This window comes from Lycium ferocissimum, chromosome 7 (assembly GCF_029784015.1).
Source record: "Lycium ferocissimum isolate CSIRO_LF1 chromosome 7, AGI_CSIRO_Lferr_CH_V1, whole genome shotgun sequence".
In the NCBI taxonomy this organism is placed as follows: domain Eukaryota; kingdom Viridiplantae; phylum Streptophyta; class Magnoliopsida; order Solanales; family Solanaceae; genus Lycium; species Lycium ferocissimum.
The window spans coordinates 8,296,849-8,317,964 of NC_081348.1; the positions used below are offsets into that span (position 1 = coordinate 8,296,849).

Here is a 21,116-nt window from a genome sequence, read left to right on the forward strand (position 1 = left end):
TTAGTCAAATACAAATTGTTAATCTTTAAAAGTACTTTTTCGGAGAAGCACATTTGATAAAAAATATTTTTTAAAAAATCAGATTTGAAATCTTGGCCAAACAGATATATGTTCATGACATATCATAATAAGTTATTTTTCATAGCAAGTCTGATATATATACATAGTCGCCTGAAAGTATAAAAACAATTTGTTTTATCAAATTAAATTATACTGATCGTGCAGAAAAAACGTTGTTAACGTATATTATAAACTTTTGTCAAACTAGAATTCGTTTACATCAGATATCAGGCCTACATACGTGTGAAAGCAAGATGTGAAACTTGAATATTCCTTTGGTGTTTCAGTGCAACTATACTAGATTTGCTTTGACTGATAATTTACAAATATGTATTGATGATATATATTTGACCTTGATATTTTTTATTTTGGAGTCTAAGTACTTAACTAAATAGTACTGGGCATTCAGTAAAATCAGATAATAGTAATATATTTCATTTGTATCAATAATTAAAATTCTTTATTAGCTGCATGACAACATTAAAGTTTATGATCTTTAAAAAAAAATTGGTTGGATTATCTCCTGTTTGATTGTTTAATTAAGTACTGTAAATATTTTCAAGATGATGTTAATAGGAATAAATCTATTACGGAGAAAAATATTTTAAGACTAGTGAAATGAAAACAATTAAATTGGGTTAATGATCAATTAAATAATCTTATGGAACCAAAAGTGTAAAATCCCGTATGAAATGAGAAAAAGGATAAAGTATCATGTTAATTATTTTCCTTATTTTTTATGACATGTTTCGGTTGTAATATTTCATTTTAAATTTGTTGAATAAGACGAGGTCTTTTTAGGTTCTTTATATTTCAGATATTAATCGTAATATTAATAAGAGTAAGCTAGCAAGTGTCACTAATAATATCAACTTCAAAAATTAAACAAGATAAAATGACTAAAGATCAGTTAAGGGAAACACTCAATTATGAAGTACCTAAATGGTGAAGATCTAATATCAAAGTGGTAAGTATTCCTTCATCTTTAATCAGATTCTGACTTTATTAATTTTTAAGTACTTATAAACTAAACCTTGTCGGTAGAGGCCGGAGATACCAATATGAACACTGAGTTAACATCGGGGGAAATATGAATGGACAAAAATAGAATTTAAGGGTAGAAAACTTTATTTATTCATTTATGTATTCCGGTTTGTCAACTTGGAGCTATGCAGGTGTCAAATCAAGAGGGATAAATTTAGGCCTACCTTGAATATTCCGAATTTTGTTGCAATATGATCTAAATCCACTTCATAGAATAATCTTGTACTGATTGTCGACCTAATTTAGAAGTTTAATCAATAATAAGAGTTAGGCAAATATGTTTAATTGAGTATAATATTGAAATGCTTAAAAAGAGATGAAGTTGCGAACTTTTGCATAGATTATTAAACAGGGCATTATTTTATAAAATAAGAATTGCAGATATTTCTAACAGAAATGCTAGAAAATTCTGGATTTTATTATTTTCCACCGTCCTATTTTTAGGCATCTTTACGATTTCTTTTGCGTTTCATTATTTTTTTTAAAGCACTAGTCCCCTCTTGTCTCTTCGAGTTTCTACTACTAAGTACTAAGTAGTAACATTTTTGCTATTCAATCATAGAATCAATTTAGATCAATCTGAAAAAAGTCAGCCTTCATCTTGAATGCAAGATAACCACTGACTCTTCCGATAAATTAAGATATAGGGAAAGGCCAATGCGTCGAAGTAAAGTCAAGTTAAGCAATCGACATAAATGATAATTTAAATACGGAAGCTATTGAAAGATTATTTTCTTGGAGTTACTTAGGGGATAAGAGTTTTTCTGAATAATCATAAGTGATTATGGGCGATATTACATAAGTAGATTGTATTGGCATAACTTGTTGGTTATGCTGAGGATAGTTCTTATTCCCTTTCGGCTGATAATAACTAAAATTGCAATTTTGTGTCCCTTTTTGACTTCTTCTTTTAGGAGGGAAGCAATATAGTTAAGAAATATGTAGTTTGTTTTGTTTTTCCTTTCCAAAACTAAATTAACAAGGAACAGCTAACGACAATGGAATGTACGTGAACGTTTCATTTTGTTAAGTCACTTTTCTCTAGCGTACGTGGACTTAATTAATTTTGTGAATGAAGTTGAAGTTGATAGAAAGTACACCAACAGTATAACTCAAATTAGTTGAAAGCTTTCTCCGATCTTCAAATGCCAAAAACTATTTTAAAGTTAGTAAGACCCGAAGACAACCTTAAAATTTATATCTAGACTAAGATACTACTTATTAATATTTTTTTATGTTTATTGCAAATTATATGGATATAATGAGCGCTGACGCCTTTCTTTATAAATATTTTTGCTCCATTTTATTTATATGACGATAGTTGATTGAACACAAAATTTGAAAGAATAAAAATTCAAGGAGTTGATCTATCAGCTTCGCATTAGCTATTGATCGCATTTATGGGGTTATAATATTACATTAATTAGGTAAAAGTCAAACATTGTACTATGGTACAGTCATGGGAAAACAATGATATTTTCTCTTAAACTTTTCATAAACAACCGATTGCACACAGTTCAACTATTTCATGAGTACATGCTACCTTTTATTCGTACAGATATTGAGGAATTCTATCTTTCAAAAATTAGACAAATAGATGGAAAGAAAATCAGGTTTTTTTTCCGTTGAGATTTGAATCCGCATTTTCTAGAAAAAAAATTCTTACTTTATTATGAGTAACAATTAGGTCACGTATATATACTTTGCCTTCTTATGGAGAAGAAAGCTCAAAAATAAGAAAGATACATTTTTCAATGAAGGACAAAACACAATATATAAGAAATAAGTGACGAGATAGTCTTTTTCCCAACGTGGAGTCTATCTCAGCAAAGAAATGAGTTTTAATAGAGGCACATGAAACCTGGGGGTTCGTCAGCGGTATAGGGACATAACTGGGCAAGTTTGCTAACAACGAGAGTAACTTTGTTATATTTCTAATAATTTAAGGACATATTTGGATTAAAAGAATCAAACAGAGAGCATTTTTGATCAATTTTCAAGAGTCGGCGACATTTTTTGCTCCTTTTCGTTTTTCTTATAGTCAAGGAGTTCCAACACCTTCGCATTACCCATTAATCGCATTGATTTGGGGGTATAATATTACATTAATTAGGTAAAATTCTAACACTGTATTATAGTACTCCGTCTTCCATAAAGAATATTTTTCCATGCTAGATGGCATGAATTGTGTCTTGTTAACGGAACCACCAAATTCGTTTTCCTTGTGGATGTGTCTTCGTGTTGTACTATGGCATGAGCTGTCTCCAATCAATATTTACTATGCTTTGACTAATTGTTTCTTTCGGTTGAAGATTTATTGCTGGACCCATTAATACTTCAACAATATTTAGATGCATGGCCGAACAATTCTTTGCAGTAAAGCTAAGCTAGTATACTTGAGCCTGATTAAGCAAAGACGGACACTAAGCAGGACAATAATCTCGGGGAACAAAATAACTATGGTTGATTCCTAAATAAATTAGGATTGACTATTTGAATACTCGACAATTCAGATTCCTCGGGGAGCAAAGATAGCAAAAAGTAAAATGGCACTGGAGCCTGAACAGCAGAGCCACTTTATCATTGTATTTAGTATATCAATATACAGTTTTTTAACGGAAAAAATCACCTTACACGGATCATCTTCAAAAGTTGTCTACCTCTGCCACTATAGCAAATTGTGAGGCAGAATTGGAAGGAACTATCAATAAAGAAACAAAAACACCATAGCCTATAATTGCAGAACTGCTGTGTCCGAAAACAATAAATACTTGCTTCCATGGGTTAGGACCTTGCCAAAGCATGGAAAAGTCAGTTCATGCAGAAGCTGCTACATCCTTGACGCATTTCACAAAAACCGCAGCTGAGAATGCCCGCAACTTAGCATCAATGCCAAAAGAATATGTCCAATGGAGAGGATAATCTGAAGTTTCCTCTACAAACCAAAAAGTTGTCCTCTACCTCCTATTGCATCACTTTTTCGGACCTTTCGAAGTCATAGCTACAAGCTTTTGACCTCCTCCATTTCGCCAAACACCACGCACAGGCAAACTTTCAGGGTTACTTTGTTCATCTGATGTCTCCTTTCTCTCTGGATCTGGATCCAGATCAGGGTTTGAACCATTGAGATTTAGAAGTGTTTCAACAGATCCATCACCTAAACGAACTCTGTAAAACTTAGAGATTTTCTTCCGCTGCTTGCTTTTCCCATCATTATTCCCTGAACTGTGATTTGATACATCTCTAGCGGACAAGTCGTTCTGACAGGCATCCAGCTTTAAAGGTTTGCCTCGGGAATTTAATTCTTCCTCGGATTCATTCAGGGTCGATTTTGATTTACCTTTAGCAGACCGATAACCATCTCTCGACAACACTTCCACATCATCTTCGGGAACCTTGTGGCTAGACTGCAATTTCCTCACAGTACTTAAAATGCTATCTGCCATGTTATCCTTTGAAGTACCATTTCCAGCATCTATTGCCTTGCCTTTACCTTTCTTAGAACTTTTACCATCTTTCAAGCGATTGCCACCACTTAGAAAATTCTGCATAGGGACGGTGCCTCCTAAATTAGCATTGTAGGTGTCAATTAGTGTCTTTTGCCTCTCAGCATCAGGGCATAGTCTAGCCAACTCAAGAACGAGATGCAACAAGCCAAACTGTTCAACATATGCCAGGTATGTCTCAGCATCTATTAAACCTTGACGATATTCTGCAGAGATATCCTTAAATGCCGTGAATTTGTCTTGATCAAATTCTAGAGCGATACGCATCCTTTCTACCAAAGATTTATTTGCAGTTTGAACATCTTCCACATTTGTGGATGTCTGCTGGCCACTTGCAGGAAGTTTGCGAGTCTGCACAGCAGAGACTGGAGGGAAATCAGGGGTAGAAGAGTCAAAAGACCCGCTCTGAACAAGATTTGGGGCTGACAAGGAATGGCTCATTCTATTGCTGTGGGCCCAACTCCTTGATGAACCAACTGAGCTAGAAGATGATTCATGCACTAATGAAGATCGAGCAGCAACAGAGTTTAAATAACTAGATGATGGAGGTCTATCTGCTGCAGTTGCCGGCTTAATCTGGCTAGAGCTTGATGCTGATCCAGGAGCGCTATTAACAGCAGGCCAAGCGTCTTGAGGGGTAATTACTGGTGCAGAAGGTTTGTCCTTCGCTGCCTTACTATGCCTGGAACTAGATGATGATCCAGAAGCAGTATTTATCACTGGCCAGGCAGGCTGATGACCAATTACTGGTGGTGTGTGACCTGTTGTTGCTGGCCAGGCAGGCTGATGACCAATTACTGGTGTTGTGTGACCTGTTGTTGCTGGCCATGCAGGAGATGAACTAGGGAGCTTTTTTGTATTCTTGTTTTGCTTTCGGCGCAGATGTGATGCCATAGTGTTCTGGGGTAAAGCATCAGACTGAGGTCTTGGTTGACTATTAGAAGGAGGCACGGCAAGGGGAGGAAATGAGGACTCTTGAAGCTGCGAATTTCTGGAAATTTGAGACACGGCTTGAAGATATCTTGAAGCTGGCTCGGAATCAGTAGTCAAAGATTCAAAGGGTGGAATAAGGAGATCATCATCATTTGTTACCGTTTGATCAGAAGCTACCCTCCTATTGCTTGACGTATCATGAAGTCTTCTATCTGCATTAGCAGTCTCTAAACTGGCTTGAATGGCCATGGAGAGTTCACTCTCAGGGTTATCACGCCTAAATGATCGGGCCCTTCCACGACGATTATCCTGTTCATTACTGCGTCGATATCGAAAACTCGTCGGTATCTGTATAAAAAATAGAAGAAGAAATTCTTTGTAACTATCATGACTCCAATATAGTGCGAGGAATGAAATGTCCAGATAAACACAACGGGAAACTGCAAATGAATGAGGCACCATGAGCACATCTTCCTTTAGGAGAAGAATGTTTAATTACTCAATTAGGGAGAGAGTTGAAACTTGCCTGCAAGGCAGCACTGCGTTGGGAACGCGACATACGACCTCCATGCTCAAGAGTATTGTGCCTCTGAAAATTTAAACAGGAAAATAAAGCCATCAAATGAAATCTAATAAAAGAAAATTACACGCCTCTGCCCCATGAAAACTATGAAATAACATGAAAGCAATAACTCGGATCTGCAAGCATGCATGTATTTTTTGTGCAGCCATTCATAATCTGCACCAGGCCAACAAATCCTAACCTTCAACTCGGGTTCAGATTGGAAAACAACAAACTTTTTTGCAAGACAGCTCTCGTCTTCACATAAGAAATGATTACTGCGGAAGTGGATCTGAAATGGAAAAGAAACACCATCTTTAATTGGCATCAAAAGCACCACTCAAAGAAGTCAGAAAGCTTCAGATGATATAGCATAGTAAGACCACCTCTAGGTCATCATAATTCTTGTAGTATTCGTATTGCCCAGGGTGCTGCCTGCATGAAAATCAATGGATAGAACTCCCATGAGCTTTAACTGGTCGATGATAACCAACTTATAACATGGTACTGTACACATAAAACCGTACCTCTGGCATATATGACAAGTATAATGTTCAGTCGACATATGAGAATACAGCTCATTATCCCCATAAAATGGGGTCCTACAGAATTCACAAAGAGGGTGACCCATGAATCCACCTCTTTCACTTTCAGTACCATCAACCTCAGAATCACCAGTGTGTATATGCTGATTCAGCTGTGCCCTTGTGTACAGTTTCTGCTCACAGATAAATACCTGATCGACAAAGAAGCCACCAATCAGATCAATATGTTCCCAACAAGATTGGCATGCATTGATCTAACCATTACTAGAAATACAAAATCTGCAATGTCTCAGAACACAATTCCATTAGGCAAAACAGTTTCAGTATGCAATCAAATCCAATCCAACCACTCACAATAGCAAGAGCTAAGATGTTCTTCCCCGAATCCTCATTTAAGGAAAAAATTTGAATACATATGCTTCAGCCATCAATCTCAGTTTATGGAACTCACAGTAACAACCAACTAACAGCACAGAGAGACCTAGTTCTAGGCTTCCTAAAGGTTTCCAACTCACACGAATAACATTTTCCATCTGCGCCTTGAATACCATATGTGTGTGTGCGTGTGTGTGTGTGAGTGAGAGAGAGAGAGAGAGTTTTGTGTGTGCGTGTTACATGCACCATCCAACTCTACTAATTCTTCAACTTATGTGATGGTTATTCCACCCAGTCGCATCATAGAAACTAATTAGTGCTTGTTACTCAAAGGAACCAATAACTATCTTCTATTAGTATTGATACTCAGTCACATGGGCTTCCCATTGATATAGGCAATGGTGCTTTCTCCTTTTTTTCCCTCTTCCATTTGGGGAGGGCAGACCATATCCTTTTTTATTAAGAGAGAGCACTCGTAAGTTTCAGTTGTCAGACAATGCAATTGTAATTCGAAGTAAAAGTTAAGCAGAGCAGATAGACTAGATGTTAAATAGCAAGTAAAAGTTAAGCAGAGCAGATAGACTAGATGTTAAATAGCATCCTTGGCGGTTAAAAGTACTATTCACTTCTGCAGACGAGTTTTTGTATGTCATCTTTGATATCCTAGGTATATGCAGGTGCAACCCTGATTGGTTTCCCTTACTCTAAATAAGTGTAAGATTGATCAGGTGGGCAAGGTGGAACACCATCAGATCGGTTTCCCTCACTATAACTTATTTAGGACTACTGCTGACTTAGCTGACTAGCAGAGACGGGTCAGGATTTTTAGTTTATGGGCTTTGTACTATGATTCTTCTTGTTTAATGGGTTTTTGAAAGAATACTTGTACATATTAAATGAATTTTTAGACACTTGAGCCAAAGTTACTAGGTTCTGCCTAACCCGTAAATACCACTGTATCTATGCCCCTTCTTTCTAGGGTTGTGCGGTACGTAATCCGTTCATTAAGAGTGCTGCTAGGAGGTAGAAGAGATTTATTTGTTTGTGGGGGATATATTGATCAGTGCAGTTTATCTACCGCTCCAACTCATTACATGTATCTACTCACTATTCCAATAATCTAGCAAAAAGACAGGGAAAAATTTGTGAAGGTGATTTTTGCTAAACACGACCAAAAAAATATAAATAAATACCACCTAGAAAGTTTAAAGTGATCGTCAAACAAATGTGGATGGTCAGGTGTTAAAGATTTAAGGGTACTCAATAAAGCGTCACAGGCAAATGGTTTTGGAGGTTTAGCATAGAGTTAGCACTACGAAAAAGGCAGAGGCGAATCTAGGATTTCTGGAACATGGGTTCACCACTTTAAAAAAAAAAAAAAAAAAAAAAAGGGAAAAATGTATTAAGTGGGACTTGATCCCTAGTCCTCTAGGTAAATAACTCAACCTTCAACCAAGTGCACCACTTAGCCTTTTTGTAGTATGGGTTGCAGCAGATTGTATTATACTAATTTTGGAAAATATGCACATAAAATATCTAGTTCTACAGAGAGACCTGTCTTCACGTGCCCCAATTTTAGTACCTAAAATCGCCCCTGGAAAAAGGGATATTCCCAGAGACAGAGAAGGGCGTGTTTTATTTCTTTTTTTGCATGCACAACAGCATGGCAATCTATCCTAACAGGATAGAATACAGGAAACGAAAAAAATCAAAAAACTTTGGTGTCTCAACCGCAAGGTGTTCCAACCGCAATAGCACAGGAGAAGACGACAATTATCTGTTACTTCACTGCCGGTGGCATATCAGTTCTAGTGTGCAGTGTACTAGGTTGTGTTAAGATATACTCTGTTTTCTATAACCACGAATCTGCATATTTCCAATCTCAAACTTGGTGGAAAATAGGTCTGCCCTTCATCATTTAATTTGAACCCAAGACATGCATCTATGACACATCCGTGATGTACTACCATTAGAGTGTTGAGCTTAGCCATTAGAGTTTAAGTTCAAAAAGGAAGAGACCGATAAGAAGAGTATTTGAAGTATATCTTTCGGCATTTATATAGAAAAAATACGGAACAATTGTACAACAAGAACTCTGCACTTAGGAGTCATAGGCTATGTATTAGCTGAATGTTACTCTAATCCTTCAAAGTATTTATGCTACTATAAAATGCAGATCATTCTCTGAAACATTACTAGATGATACAATAAACTTAGTCAACATTGTTTTCTTTTGATCGGTAAACTTAGTCAATATAGTAGCGATGCAAATAGTGCAACCTTTTTTCTTCTTACACATTTTTGGAACGCGTGATAGTCCAATTAGTATAAGATGACCGGTTACACTTTCATAGAGAATAGACAATCATGTATGAGTTATCTGCTTTGTGTATGCATCTTGTAAGCATGATTATTCCCTCTCACATAAACAAAATATCTATTTTATCAACCAACAAAAAATAAAAATGCAACGGATAAAAGCTGAATCAGATATTGCAGAAAATGACCTTTCTTCCTTCCAAACATAAACTGCACATGAGCAACTTGTGCTGGTGGAATAAATGACCTTTTAACTGCTCAATATTTCTGAACCTTGCTCTTCTCTTCATGCCATCACCAGCCGACCCCTCCATCTTATCACACACACTACAAGAAAGCCTGCACATTGCCCTGATCATCTTGTAGTGGTCTAAATCATCAAAGAAAGCCTGGGTGTCCTCATGATACCAATAAGAACCAATTCGGCCTTCTTTTGGTTCAGATGCCAATACCGAGAAGTCACTAATCATCCTCGTATAATCTCCTAGAGCCTGCAACACAGAAAAGGGAAAAATAACAGAACAAAGAAAATCACAAACACGGATCTTCAGTCTTATAACCGAAATGGAACAGCAATTCAGTAGACTGAAATACTGAGGTTCTACGTAAAATTTGGCTGATCAACATCTCAAGAAGTTTATATTCTTAGTTATAAGCAGACTAAGCGACGAAGCACAAAAGGATCACTAATTATCCAAAAAAAGTGCAAAGAGATCACTCCTCAACCTAAAAAGATAAATATATTATTCTTCTGAACCTAAGCAAATATAATCTTGAATTAAACTACAAGAGCAATTCAATAGAATGCACCATGAAATTTTTAGGTAAATCTCGATTGGTCAACCTAGTTCACAAATAGAAAACTACAGTAATTACTGGTCTATAAAAAGACAGACTTATCAAGTCTAATTTACCAGTTTCAAAAAAAAAAAAAAAAAAGAGAGACAGACTTATCGAGTCTTTTGAGATTGCAAACTCAATATTGCTCCCACATCCAAGATAAACCAAGTACAAGGCAGCATGGATAAAAATAAGACAAAAATCTTCTTCTTCTTTTTTTTTTTGATGAAGTAAAGATTTCATAGAAGGCATCAAGGAGATACAAAAGGATAGCACAATTGAGATGACAAAAAAGGTTACAATAGCTCCTTAAATAGTGATAGCTATTCTAAGACCAGGGAGCTAATAAACTGCAATAAGTTTTCAGCTATATCTACAGGGGCTACATTGTAGCAGCTGAATAAATACGACAAACATCTAAATTTGAAAGAGTTGATAAACCATCAAAACATCTATTTTTCCTTTGCTTGCTGGAATATCTTCCATATGCTTTTGATGGCTTTATCAACTTTCCAATATGTTAGACATCACCAATCTTAAAACTTAGATACATATAACATAATCAGTTCAATAGATATATAATTTGGAACTCTTAGGTAAAATCTAGATACAGCCTATACAAACTACTAATAAAACTGTAAATACATAGTAATTCTTTGAGATAACGAACAAGATCCGTCCTAGACATGAAACAAACTATATGAGGTGAAATCGAACCTTGGTGACAAAGACAACGTTAGCTTCGGTCTTGCAAATACAACAACGGCGATCATCGCAGATGAATCGCAGACGAGCGACACAGGTAGAGCAAACGTCCTTGTGACCGCAAGCTCCGTAGGCAACCCATTCTAGGGTTTCAGCGCAAACAGCACAGCTATCATCCATCGCCTACAACAACAATTTCTGATCTAAGGGTTTCTTTCTTTCTACACGAATCGGATGGTCTTGCGCCGATACAAAGTGTACTACTTTTTTAGGGTTCCGAAGCTTTCTTCTTCCAACAGGTATCCACCGCTTTTTTTGGTTGTTCTTTTATTGTCTTTCAATTTTCACAATTTGACCAAAATAAACAATACTCTCCAAAAAATAACAACACTCTCAACTTAACCCTTTTTGCTTTTCTTTCTTTCCTTTTATTATTTATAAAATATACTCTAATAATTATGAATTTGGAGGCTTTTGGTTTGAGTTAAAGTTAGAAAGAAATGATATATACGCTCCGCTTTTTGCGGACTAGCATGCTATTTATATTTTTTTTTCTCTTTTTTTGAGTTTTATCCCTTTTACTTTTTAATTTATGTGATATTGTAATAAGTTCAAAAAAGACCTCATTATCGGGAAGTGGAAACAAAGGCCTTCCACTATTATGATAATAATCCTCAACAGTCACACGTTCTTGCATTGGCCGTTTACAATTCTGAATGTAACCTACGGCTTTTCAATTTCTCTAATTATACTAGTGTTAATAAAGGTTGTCTTTGTGATTAAGGTGCTTAACTACTTAAGAATGGAAAAATCTTCTCACTATCTTTTCATCTTTTCTTTTATTTTCTCTAAATTTGGAAGAAGATAATTATATTTGCGGTGACTTGACAAAAACTTTAAAGTTAAATCAGTTGTTAAGTCTTCAGTTATTGGAGGAATATTTCAGGTGAAATTTTGGGACTGTACAAAAAGCAAGTGAATCGTTGTTGTGCACACTAACAAAGCACAGTTCCATTTATAAAGAAGATAGGGCAGACTTTGACTCTTCGTGTTGTTTGGTATGTTCAGGGTCTATCTTCATTGGACAAATAAATTTGTTAATGGTTTAATGCTTTTTGGGCTATCTTTGACGACATATCTTCTATATTAATAGATACACAACAATATTAGCAGATAAGCTAATATGGAAGCCCGACTATGTTGTATGGAGCGGAGTGTTGGTCAGTTAAAATCTCTCACGTTCAAAAGATGAAAGTTGCCGAGATGAGAATGTTGAGATGGATGTGTCGGCGCACCAGGAGTGACAGGATTAGGAATGAGGTTATTCGGGATAAGGTGGGAGTGACCTCGGTGGAAGACAAGATGCAGGAAGCGAGGCGAGAAGGTTTGGGGCGTGAAGAGGAGAGACACGGATGCCCTGAATGCAGAGGTGGTGAGAGGTTGGCCATGGATGGTTTCGAAGAGGTAGGGGTAGGCCAAGAAGTATTGGGAAGAGGTGATTAGACGGGACATGCGGCATTACGAACATGAGGGACATGCCCAGATAGGAGGGTTTGGAGCGGCATTAGGGTTAAAGGCTAGTGGATAGTCTCGTTATCCTTCTTTATTAGTAGTCGCATTATCGCAGTATAATTTCTTGTGCTCTGATTTCTGCTATTATTTGTTATTTCCTGTACTTTGATTATCCTATTTTATTTGTGTCGCTTTCGTTATTTGCATTTCCATATCGCTTTGAATTTCTTAGCCTTATCTGACCTCTTTTTATGCTTTTTATTGGAGTAGGGTCTTTCTGGAATAGCCATCCTACCTTTGTAAGAGGAGTAAGGTCACGACACTCTACCTCTCCGCGAATACTCACGTTGTGGATTTCACTGAGTTGTTGTTGTTGTTGAAGCTAATATGGAAGCCAACTGAAAATCTTGAAGACTCACTTGCTCTCTATTTAGGAATTACATAAGGTTACATATGCAGTGTCGATTATTGCTGAACAAGATTGACATATAGCATGAATATTTTGATAGTGATGAATAACAATACAAAAGAGTTGTTCAAGATATAACGTGAAAGCATAATATAAGAACACTTCAACATGAGTCCATGACATATTAACTCGCAATTGCACAAAAAAGTATTAAATTGATTTCTTAAAAAGGTGATTGTTTGACCATTGTGGCAGGTTGAAGCATTCTTACTTTTGTGAACTGCTTGTAACTCTGATAAAGAGATAAAATGTAGAATAGCTTAGTAATTGCATTAATGTGTTTTAAACTGAAGCCCGACTTGATGAAATTGAAAATCTCGGCACCAGTCTGTATAGGAAGGGAGACTTAATCAAATATAATATCTGTACAAGGCTCCTAAGAGTTCATTGAATCTTAGTATCTTACACATCTCCAGTCGGTTAATTTTTTGTTTTGCTTTTTCATGTTCGCATATACTAAATTAATAGGGCTGCTTCATATTTGATGTAGAATGCTTCTCACACCTCATGTTGTCAATGAATTTTATGTAGGATGTTAAAAGAATGATCATGGCGATATGTTTGATATGCTTTAAGGGAAAAGGTGCAAATATACTCCTTAACTTTGTGATTTATAACAGATATACCCCCGTTATAAAAGTGGTGTAAATATACCCCTGCCGTTATAAAATGGTGAAAGTATACCCTTTTTGCTAACAGATTTTTCTTTTAAAATTATTTAGTTTATTTTTTAATTAAAAATACCACGTGACTTTAAAAAAAAAAGTCTACCCATTTTTTTTGAGTAGATATATTTTTCTAAAGTCATACGATAATTTTTTTTCCTGGTGGATCGGATCTAGTTCATTTAAAAAAATGGGTAGATTTTTTTTTTTAAAGCTAGAGATATTTTTTTAAACGAACAAAACTCGACCCACCGGAATTTTTTTTTTACCATGTGGCGTTAGAAAAATATGTCTACTAAAAAAAATGAGTAGACTTTTTTTTAAAGCCACATGGCATATCTTTTTAATTAAAAATAAGCTAAATGATTTTTAAAAAAATCCCGTTAGAGAAAAGGGTGTATTTGCACTATTTGTGTAAGGGCAGGGGTATATTTGCACGATCCTGTAACGGCAAGAGTATATATACATCACTTTTTTAACGGAGGTATATCTGCTCTAAATCGCAAAGTTGAGGAATATAATTGCACATTTGCCGTTGCTTTAATAAAAATCATGACATTATTATTCAACTATATTTTAATATTTTTCATCATGACCGCGCGAACAAGTACACTAGTTTTTATCATATTTGAGTAGATTCGAAGAAATTTTACTAACTATAGTCTGTGAGGACCAAGCTTGGATTGCCGTACAATTGCATTTTCATTGGCTTCGCTAGGATTCATAGTTTCATTCTGAATTTTTTTCCTTTTCCCGAACATACTCACAACTTTTTCGACTATACTATCAATAGGTCAATCAATGTTAGCAATGGAGGAAGAAAAGTAGTACTGTGTCTCTCGTATTAAACTCCCGATGCATGACATATTTGTATTCAGTCAACTCACAGCTTGTTATAGCAATTGATTAAGGGAAAAATGCTAGTCCAATTGCTGATATGGATATACTAATAGATAGATGGTCTTTTAGGTTTAGGATAAGAAAGTAGCTTCATTGAATGTGTTGATTTGGTCAAATGAGATGAACAACATGATATTCTCGATAAATAGTACAATCGGCTTAAGATTGGATTGTTACCAGATAGAGGATGAACTTACTTTTGATCTCTTTTTTGCCCTTTGGATCGCTAGTTGACTTGTCATTGCTTAGATTTTCAAACTCTAGAAGCGGATTTGAGGAATTTTTTCACATTCGATATGATAGCATATACTGCTTTCCATCCATCTACAAGCGTATTGCTTGCTTAATGGACAAACTCATGCAAAATACGTTTTCTTTAAATTATAATATGTTATTATATAATACATTCTCATTTTTATTTCAATTTGCTTACTCATCATTCCACTTCAGACTATCTTAAATTTATTTAATTAAATAAACGTAAATTGTGTACGATTTTCATTGTATAAGGGGTTTAAATGCATATTTAAAAAAATGAAATATGATATTATTATATTTATGTAAATTTTATAATACAAAAGTATATGTGTTTGATTTTAAAATCAGAAAATATATCTTCAATTTAATTATATCATATCGATGAAAATATATCTTCAATTTAATTATATCATATAGATGTTTAGTATATAATTTACCCCAAAAATTATTTAAGTAACGATTACGACAAATCATATATTTATTAACCACTTAGACGTAGCCACTATTTCGTCTCATTTGCAAATGAAATAGATTTAGATGGGTTGCGTGGAATCGGATCAAAGAATTTCAAATTGGAAGGTCATTAATATAAGGTCAGATATAACTTGTGCAGAGCAAGCTTTGCACTGTCCTGCAATTGCTTTTTCATCGACTCCATTAGGTTTCACATCTCATCCACAATTTTTTTGCTTTGTCCAAATACACTCACAACTTTTCCTTCCAATGTATTAATAGGTCAGACAATATTAGCAGTGAAGGAAGAAAAATAGTACAGTATCTCTCGTATTCACATCTCAATGCATGATATAATAGTATTCAATCAACTAACAACCTGTTACCGCAATTGAATCCGGAAAGCGCTAATCTAATTGCTGATACATGTAAGTTAATAGATAAACGACATTTTACTTTTAGAATAAGAAAGTAGTTTATATGTCGCATTAATTTCTTCATTGAATGTGTCGATTTGGTCAAGTGCGATGGACAACAAGATATTCTCGTTACATAATAACATCCTCTGAAGATTGGATTGTTACCAGATAGAGGACGAAACTTACTATTGGTCCCCTTTTTTGCTCTTGGTTCACTAGTTAACTTGTCGTCGCTTGGACTCTCAAACTCTAAAATCAAATTTCAAGATTTGTTTTTCACATTATTTGATTTCATCTTTGTCTTTCATCCTTTTGCAAGCGTGTTACTTGCTCGATGGACAAACTCTGGCAAATAACTTTTTTTTTTTTTTTCAAACAACAATAACAACGTACTTAGTGTAGTCCCACAATTGGAGTCTGGAGAAGGATGTACGCAAACCTTAGCCCCTATATTTAAAAATTAAAATAAATTGTCGTTTCGTTTTAGTTTGCTTACTCATCATTCCACTTCAGACTATCTTAAATTTACTTAATTAAATGAATGTTAATTTTATAGAAATTTTATTTTATAAGGGGTTTAAATGCATCTTTTACAAAAAACAGATATATGATATTATTTTATTTATGTAAAATTTTATAATACAAAGGTATGGGTATTTGACTTTAAAAATAACAAAATATGTCTGCAATTTAATTATATTATATCGTTGTTTAGTATATGATTCACCCTAAAATTTATTTAAGTCACAAATAAGAAAAATATATAAATGAACTGATGCCATATAATTAGGGAAAAGGGTTAAAAATAACCCTCTACTTTCCTAAGACTATTTGTTTCTTCATTTTTCTGTGCATATTCTCACATAACATTTACCAAAGCTCCAAATACTCAGCTCTCTCCAAATTCAGTATTTTTTTCTTCATTAAATCTGTATTTGAAAATTATAAGATCAGTTTTCTATGATCTTTCTTTACTTTTGCCAAAGATCTCAAAATAAAGTTTGATTAAAAAAACGTCATCAATTTCTTCAAGTCCTATAACTGTAGAAGAGATCTTGAAGGAGTATAATGCTCGTCGTGCTGGAAACTTAGGAGCCGTTTGGACATGCAATTTGGATTTTTTAAGTAGCAATTTTTTTTTATAAACATAAAAACCTCACAAGTTGTGAAAATCATAAAAAAAATTCAATTCTTATACAATCTTACCAAATGAGTAAATCATAGCTCATAATAAAATTAATACGCTACTAGAAGGCTTTTCTAAAAAAATACAACATCAATTGATCAAACTTTAGTTCAATAAAAAGGAAAATTTAACATGAATAGTAATGTAACTACTCTTTAATATAATCCTCCCATATGGTACAAACAATCTCTTCACGCCGAGCATGCATTCTCCTATCAGATGACCGAGAAGATACTTTACTTGTTGAAATTTAATATGGTTGGTGGGAGTAATTAATTGTTGAAAATATTTTACCAACTTGCAGATTAATATTTAATACGAATGGTTGGTAAACATGATTGGTAAATATATCTACCAACTTATGGATATTTTTTTACAAAATATACACGTATGGGTCAAATTTTACATTTTTATTTTTTGAAATCATGATTTCAAATCCCAAATCATGCCTTTTTGGATGATTTGGATTGGGATTTCATCTCATGAGATGAAATCAGAAATGAAATCGCATGTCCAAACGCTGATTTCATCTCATGAGATGAAATCGCATGAATAAAGGCCTACTTAAATAGGTAACCAAATGTAATACCCCGCATTTAAATAAGGGTATATACATAATTAGCAAATACATGAATCAAGATACAACCTAATTAATTAGGCAAAAGACATAGATTGACCGCTAAACTATACCCCAAATGTCGATATCACACTTAAACTTTACTAGTGATTTATTACACACCTAATATATGAAAAAGTGATATTATTTACCCTTAAAAACTGATGACCAGTTGCACAATGAAAAGTGTAACCGATGACCAAAAATAAATAAATAAGGGGCATGCTGGGCCGCAGCCCTTAATGAGAAAAAGGGCATCAGAATTAAGGTGTCGTTTGGTTCAAAAATAAATTACGCTGGGATAAGTTATGCTGGGATTAATTACGTTGGGATAAGTTATGCTGAGATTAGTTATTTTGGAGTTATTTTTTATTGACTGTTTGGTATGTTGGACTAAAAGTATTATACATTGAATAATTTCTAAAAAGAAGAGAGTTCGGGATCTTCGGGATAACTTATCTATCGGGATACTTACTTATGCCACCCTATGGCAGGTATAAGTTATCCCAGCACTATTTTTACTCTTGGGATAACTTATCTCATGATTACTAACCAAACAAGGGATAAGGAATTGCTAAATTCTTATCATAGGACTATTTATGTTTATCCTTCGTACCAATGACCCCTAATCCGGAAACGTAGCACTATCACTCCAACAATATTAGAAAAAAAAAACATATACCATTGAAAACCCCCTGTAGCCAAAGTTTGAAATAGAAGCAGAAGCTTCATCTGGTTCAACCACGTAATCGCAAGAGCATTCCCAATATTTTTCTTCAACTTCAGTCATCAATTCAAAGGTAAACATATATTCTTGCTCCTATCTCAATCAGTATTTTTACATATGGGATTTAGAGATTTGGGTTAAGTTAAATTATGATATTGAGATTGGGAGTATTGTTTAACTGTATAACCTTAATTATGCATTCTCATGTTGAAGCAAATTAGCACGAACGACTCTATGAATTGGGAATAAAGAAAATGGTAGGGAATAAAATTTACTAGGTCCATCAGTAGCTTAAAAGTGATCTTTTGAGCGAAATTGAGACATGCGTAATTGGGATCGTGATGCGTTACCACTTGAATTTATTGGATTTTGGAGTTAGCAGATGATAACAGAGAAACTTATATTGATTTATAGATTCACACACAAATTGAGCAGTTTGGATCGATAAAGAGTCGAGCTTTGGTTAGTTGGCATCGAGAGGCAATTTGAATTTCCATCACTTACATGGTTTATACATGATTTTGAAAATAGAATGTGTTACCGAATGTTTGAAATTGCATGGGGTGGGGGGGTGGGGGTGGACAAGTCCTTTACTTTATACGGTACCGAACAACTTACTTGAGATGCTTACTTGTTATTTTATATGTTTTCCATGTTACAAGATACGTTTTACCGGTACATGAGATGCTTACAGTTATTTAAGATGTTCTCATTGTTACTAGACATGTTTTACTATTACTTGAAATATGATCACATTTACCGAAAGGAAATTACATGATTTGATAAGAATTGATATGCCCTGTATTAGTTTGAAAATGCTTTCATATGAGTATTTGTTGTTTACAAAGAAAAGTATTAATGGGAGGAGACTTTGAAGGATCCCGTAGCTAACGGCGGGTTCGTTAGACCTAGTGCACCTTGTATTTACATTACGATTTACGCCCTCGCTAGTGGGAAGGTAGAACTAGCATACATGCACAGTTTTCCCTTGAGTAGGAACCTACAGTTATATTTGACTCCTTTTACGAAGGGGTCCACATGATATAGATTACATGATCCTTTCTTGGAAACCTCCCGTATATATAAGAGTTGATATGACAAAGTGTTTACGAGAGTTTATCACCGAATTGTTAAATGATTTCTGCTTACATGAAAACAGACAAGATTGGTTATTGCTAGTCTTTTTGCAAAAAGGGCATTTATTTCGTGATATTTTAGAACAACAACAACAACAACACACCCAGTGAGTCCCACAATGTGGGGTATTTCGTGATATTTTATGAATATTATATAAGCATGTGTTTCTAACTTGTCCCCAATAAAAACGGTTGTGGTTAAGCGTTATTACTCACTGAGCAAGAATCTCACTCCTCGCTATTTGTTTTACAGAGGCCGCAGGTGACATTGGTGAGGATTACAGTAACTAGAGAGCACGAGTTGAAAGTTTCTGGTGAGCCCCGCACTTGTCCGCGTGGGCGAAGAGGCTATTATTTGTTATGGTCTTTTCTTTTGAACTCTTAGAGTTGCTCCACAGTCATTTGATTTGTTCCATGAGTATTATTTATTTATTTATTTATCATAGACTGGTGACTAATATTAGACATATTTCCCGTATTTCAGAGATGTTTTAGTATTATTACGTTGAAAATGGGTTGATTGAGGATGATTGCATTTAGTTTAGTTGAGATTTGATATTTCTGTTGTTGATTTTGAGACAAGAAAGTTTTGGATAGTCATAAAAAGAGGGGAAACTCTGCCCGATTTTCTGTAAATTCCCGTTAAGGCTGGCTTTGGGAATCCTACCCCATAGCGCCGGTCATGGTCCTAAATTGAGTCGTGACACCAAATTAAACCCATATTCGTCTTCGTCTTCGACTTCGGTACCTCTACATTTTCCTTCTAAACACCAGTTTTTGATATCTTGGTTTTTAGAAAATGGGTTGGGATTTAATTTAGTTTAGTTTAGTGGAGCACAGGTCGGGTTAAAAAAGTGGAAACGAGTAATTTCAATTGAAATCGGATTATTTGGGTGGATTTGGGGGTTCCGTCAAATGAGGGTTAGTTTTGATAACTTTAGTAACAAGGCAAAAATAACCCAACTTGTAACGGAGGATAAAACCATTTGAATAAATAAAATAGAGGGATATTTTTTACCCTTTTCACATATAATTATGGTAACAAGCCAATCATATAACCAAATATTGTTATAAAATAATAAAAATTAAAATGCAAGAGAACATATAAGAGAGGGACTTGAAGATTGATATGATTTCTTTCACTTCTGTATATATTCCATAGGACATGAGTGGTCCTATTTATAGAAAAACTAAATTAGTAATACATTTGGTGATCACTAACTAAAAGATAACTTTACTTTGGTGATCACTAACTAAAAGATAACTTTACTTTGGTGATCACTAACTAAAAGATAACTTACTTTGGTGATCACTAACTAAAAGGTAACTTACTTTGGTGATCACCAAAGTACTTGAATGATACATGGACATTCACTATTAAATATTATTTACAACACTCCCCCTTGAATGTCCATTAATAGATAACGTGCCTCGTTAAAATCTAGTAACTAGAGCCGCTCATTAAAAACCCTGTGGGACAAAAACTTTGGTTAAGGAAAAAAAAAGTCCTAGTGAAGGAAAAAGAGTACACATATCTAGTAATACGCTTTGATATTGTGTCGAAAAGAAATCTAACAAAATGCTTTATCCTCATTAAAAACCTTACTAGGAAAACCCAATTGGGACAAAAACCTTAGTTAAGGGAAAAAGAGTGCAAGGGCGTATTTTACTTCCCCCTTGATCGAATGAAAAACTTCACTTGGAAATTTGTTTCGAAATTTTGAAATAAGCATTCTAGCTTATCTGGAAAGATAAGACGACGCATTTCAATTTTGTATCTAAGGGACTTAAGGCTCGTTAACCTTCTCAAATGTTGAGAGAAACGGAATGTTTCAATGAAAGAAAGAAAAAAAAAAATTTAGAGCCTTATTCGCCAAAAATTTATT

At 34.7% G+C, this 21,116-nt stretch overlaps 1 protein-coding gene across 2 annotated transcripts; it reads right to left on the bottom strand.

The window, feature by feature from the left end:
• Nucleotides 1–3,636: 3,636 nt before the first annotated feature.
• On the bottom strand, nt 3,637–11,189 carry LOC132063253 (E3 ubiquitin-protein ligase HEL2). 2 transcript variants are annotated; one of them, XM_059455720.1, is made up of 8 exons: nt 10,902–11,189; nt 9,533–9,835; nt 6,633–6,841; nt 6,492–6,540; nt 6,308–6,397; nt 6,070–6,132; nt 5,423–5,891; nt 3,637–5,371 (listed from the first exon to the last, which is right to left on the bottom strand). In XM_059455720.1, exons 1-8 carry the CDS (start codon nt 11,067–11,069, stop codon nt 4,077–4,079), a joined length of 2,646 nt encoding a protein of 881 aa, XP_059311703.1. In that variant the 5' UTR covers nt 11,070–11,189; the 3' UTR covers nt 3,637–4,076. The 2 variants fall into 2 exon arrangements, with proteins under 2 accessions (XP_059311703.1, XP_059311702.1); XM_059455719.1 differs by having other exon boundaries at nt 3,637–5,891; nt 10,902–11,188.
• Nucleotides 11,190–21,116: the final 9,927 nt, after the last annotated feature.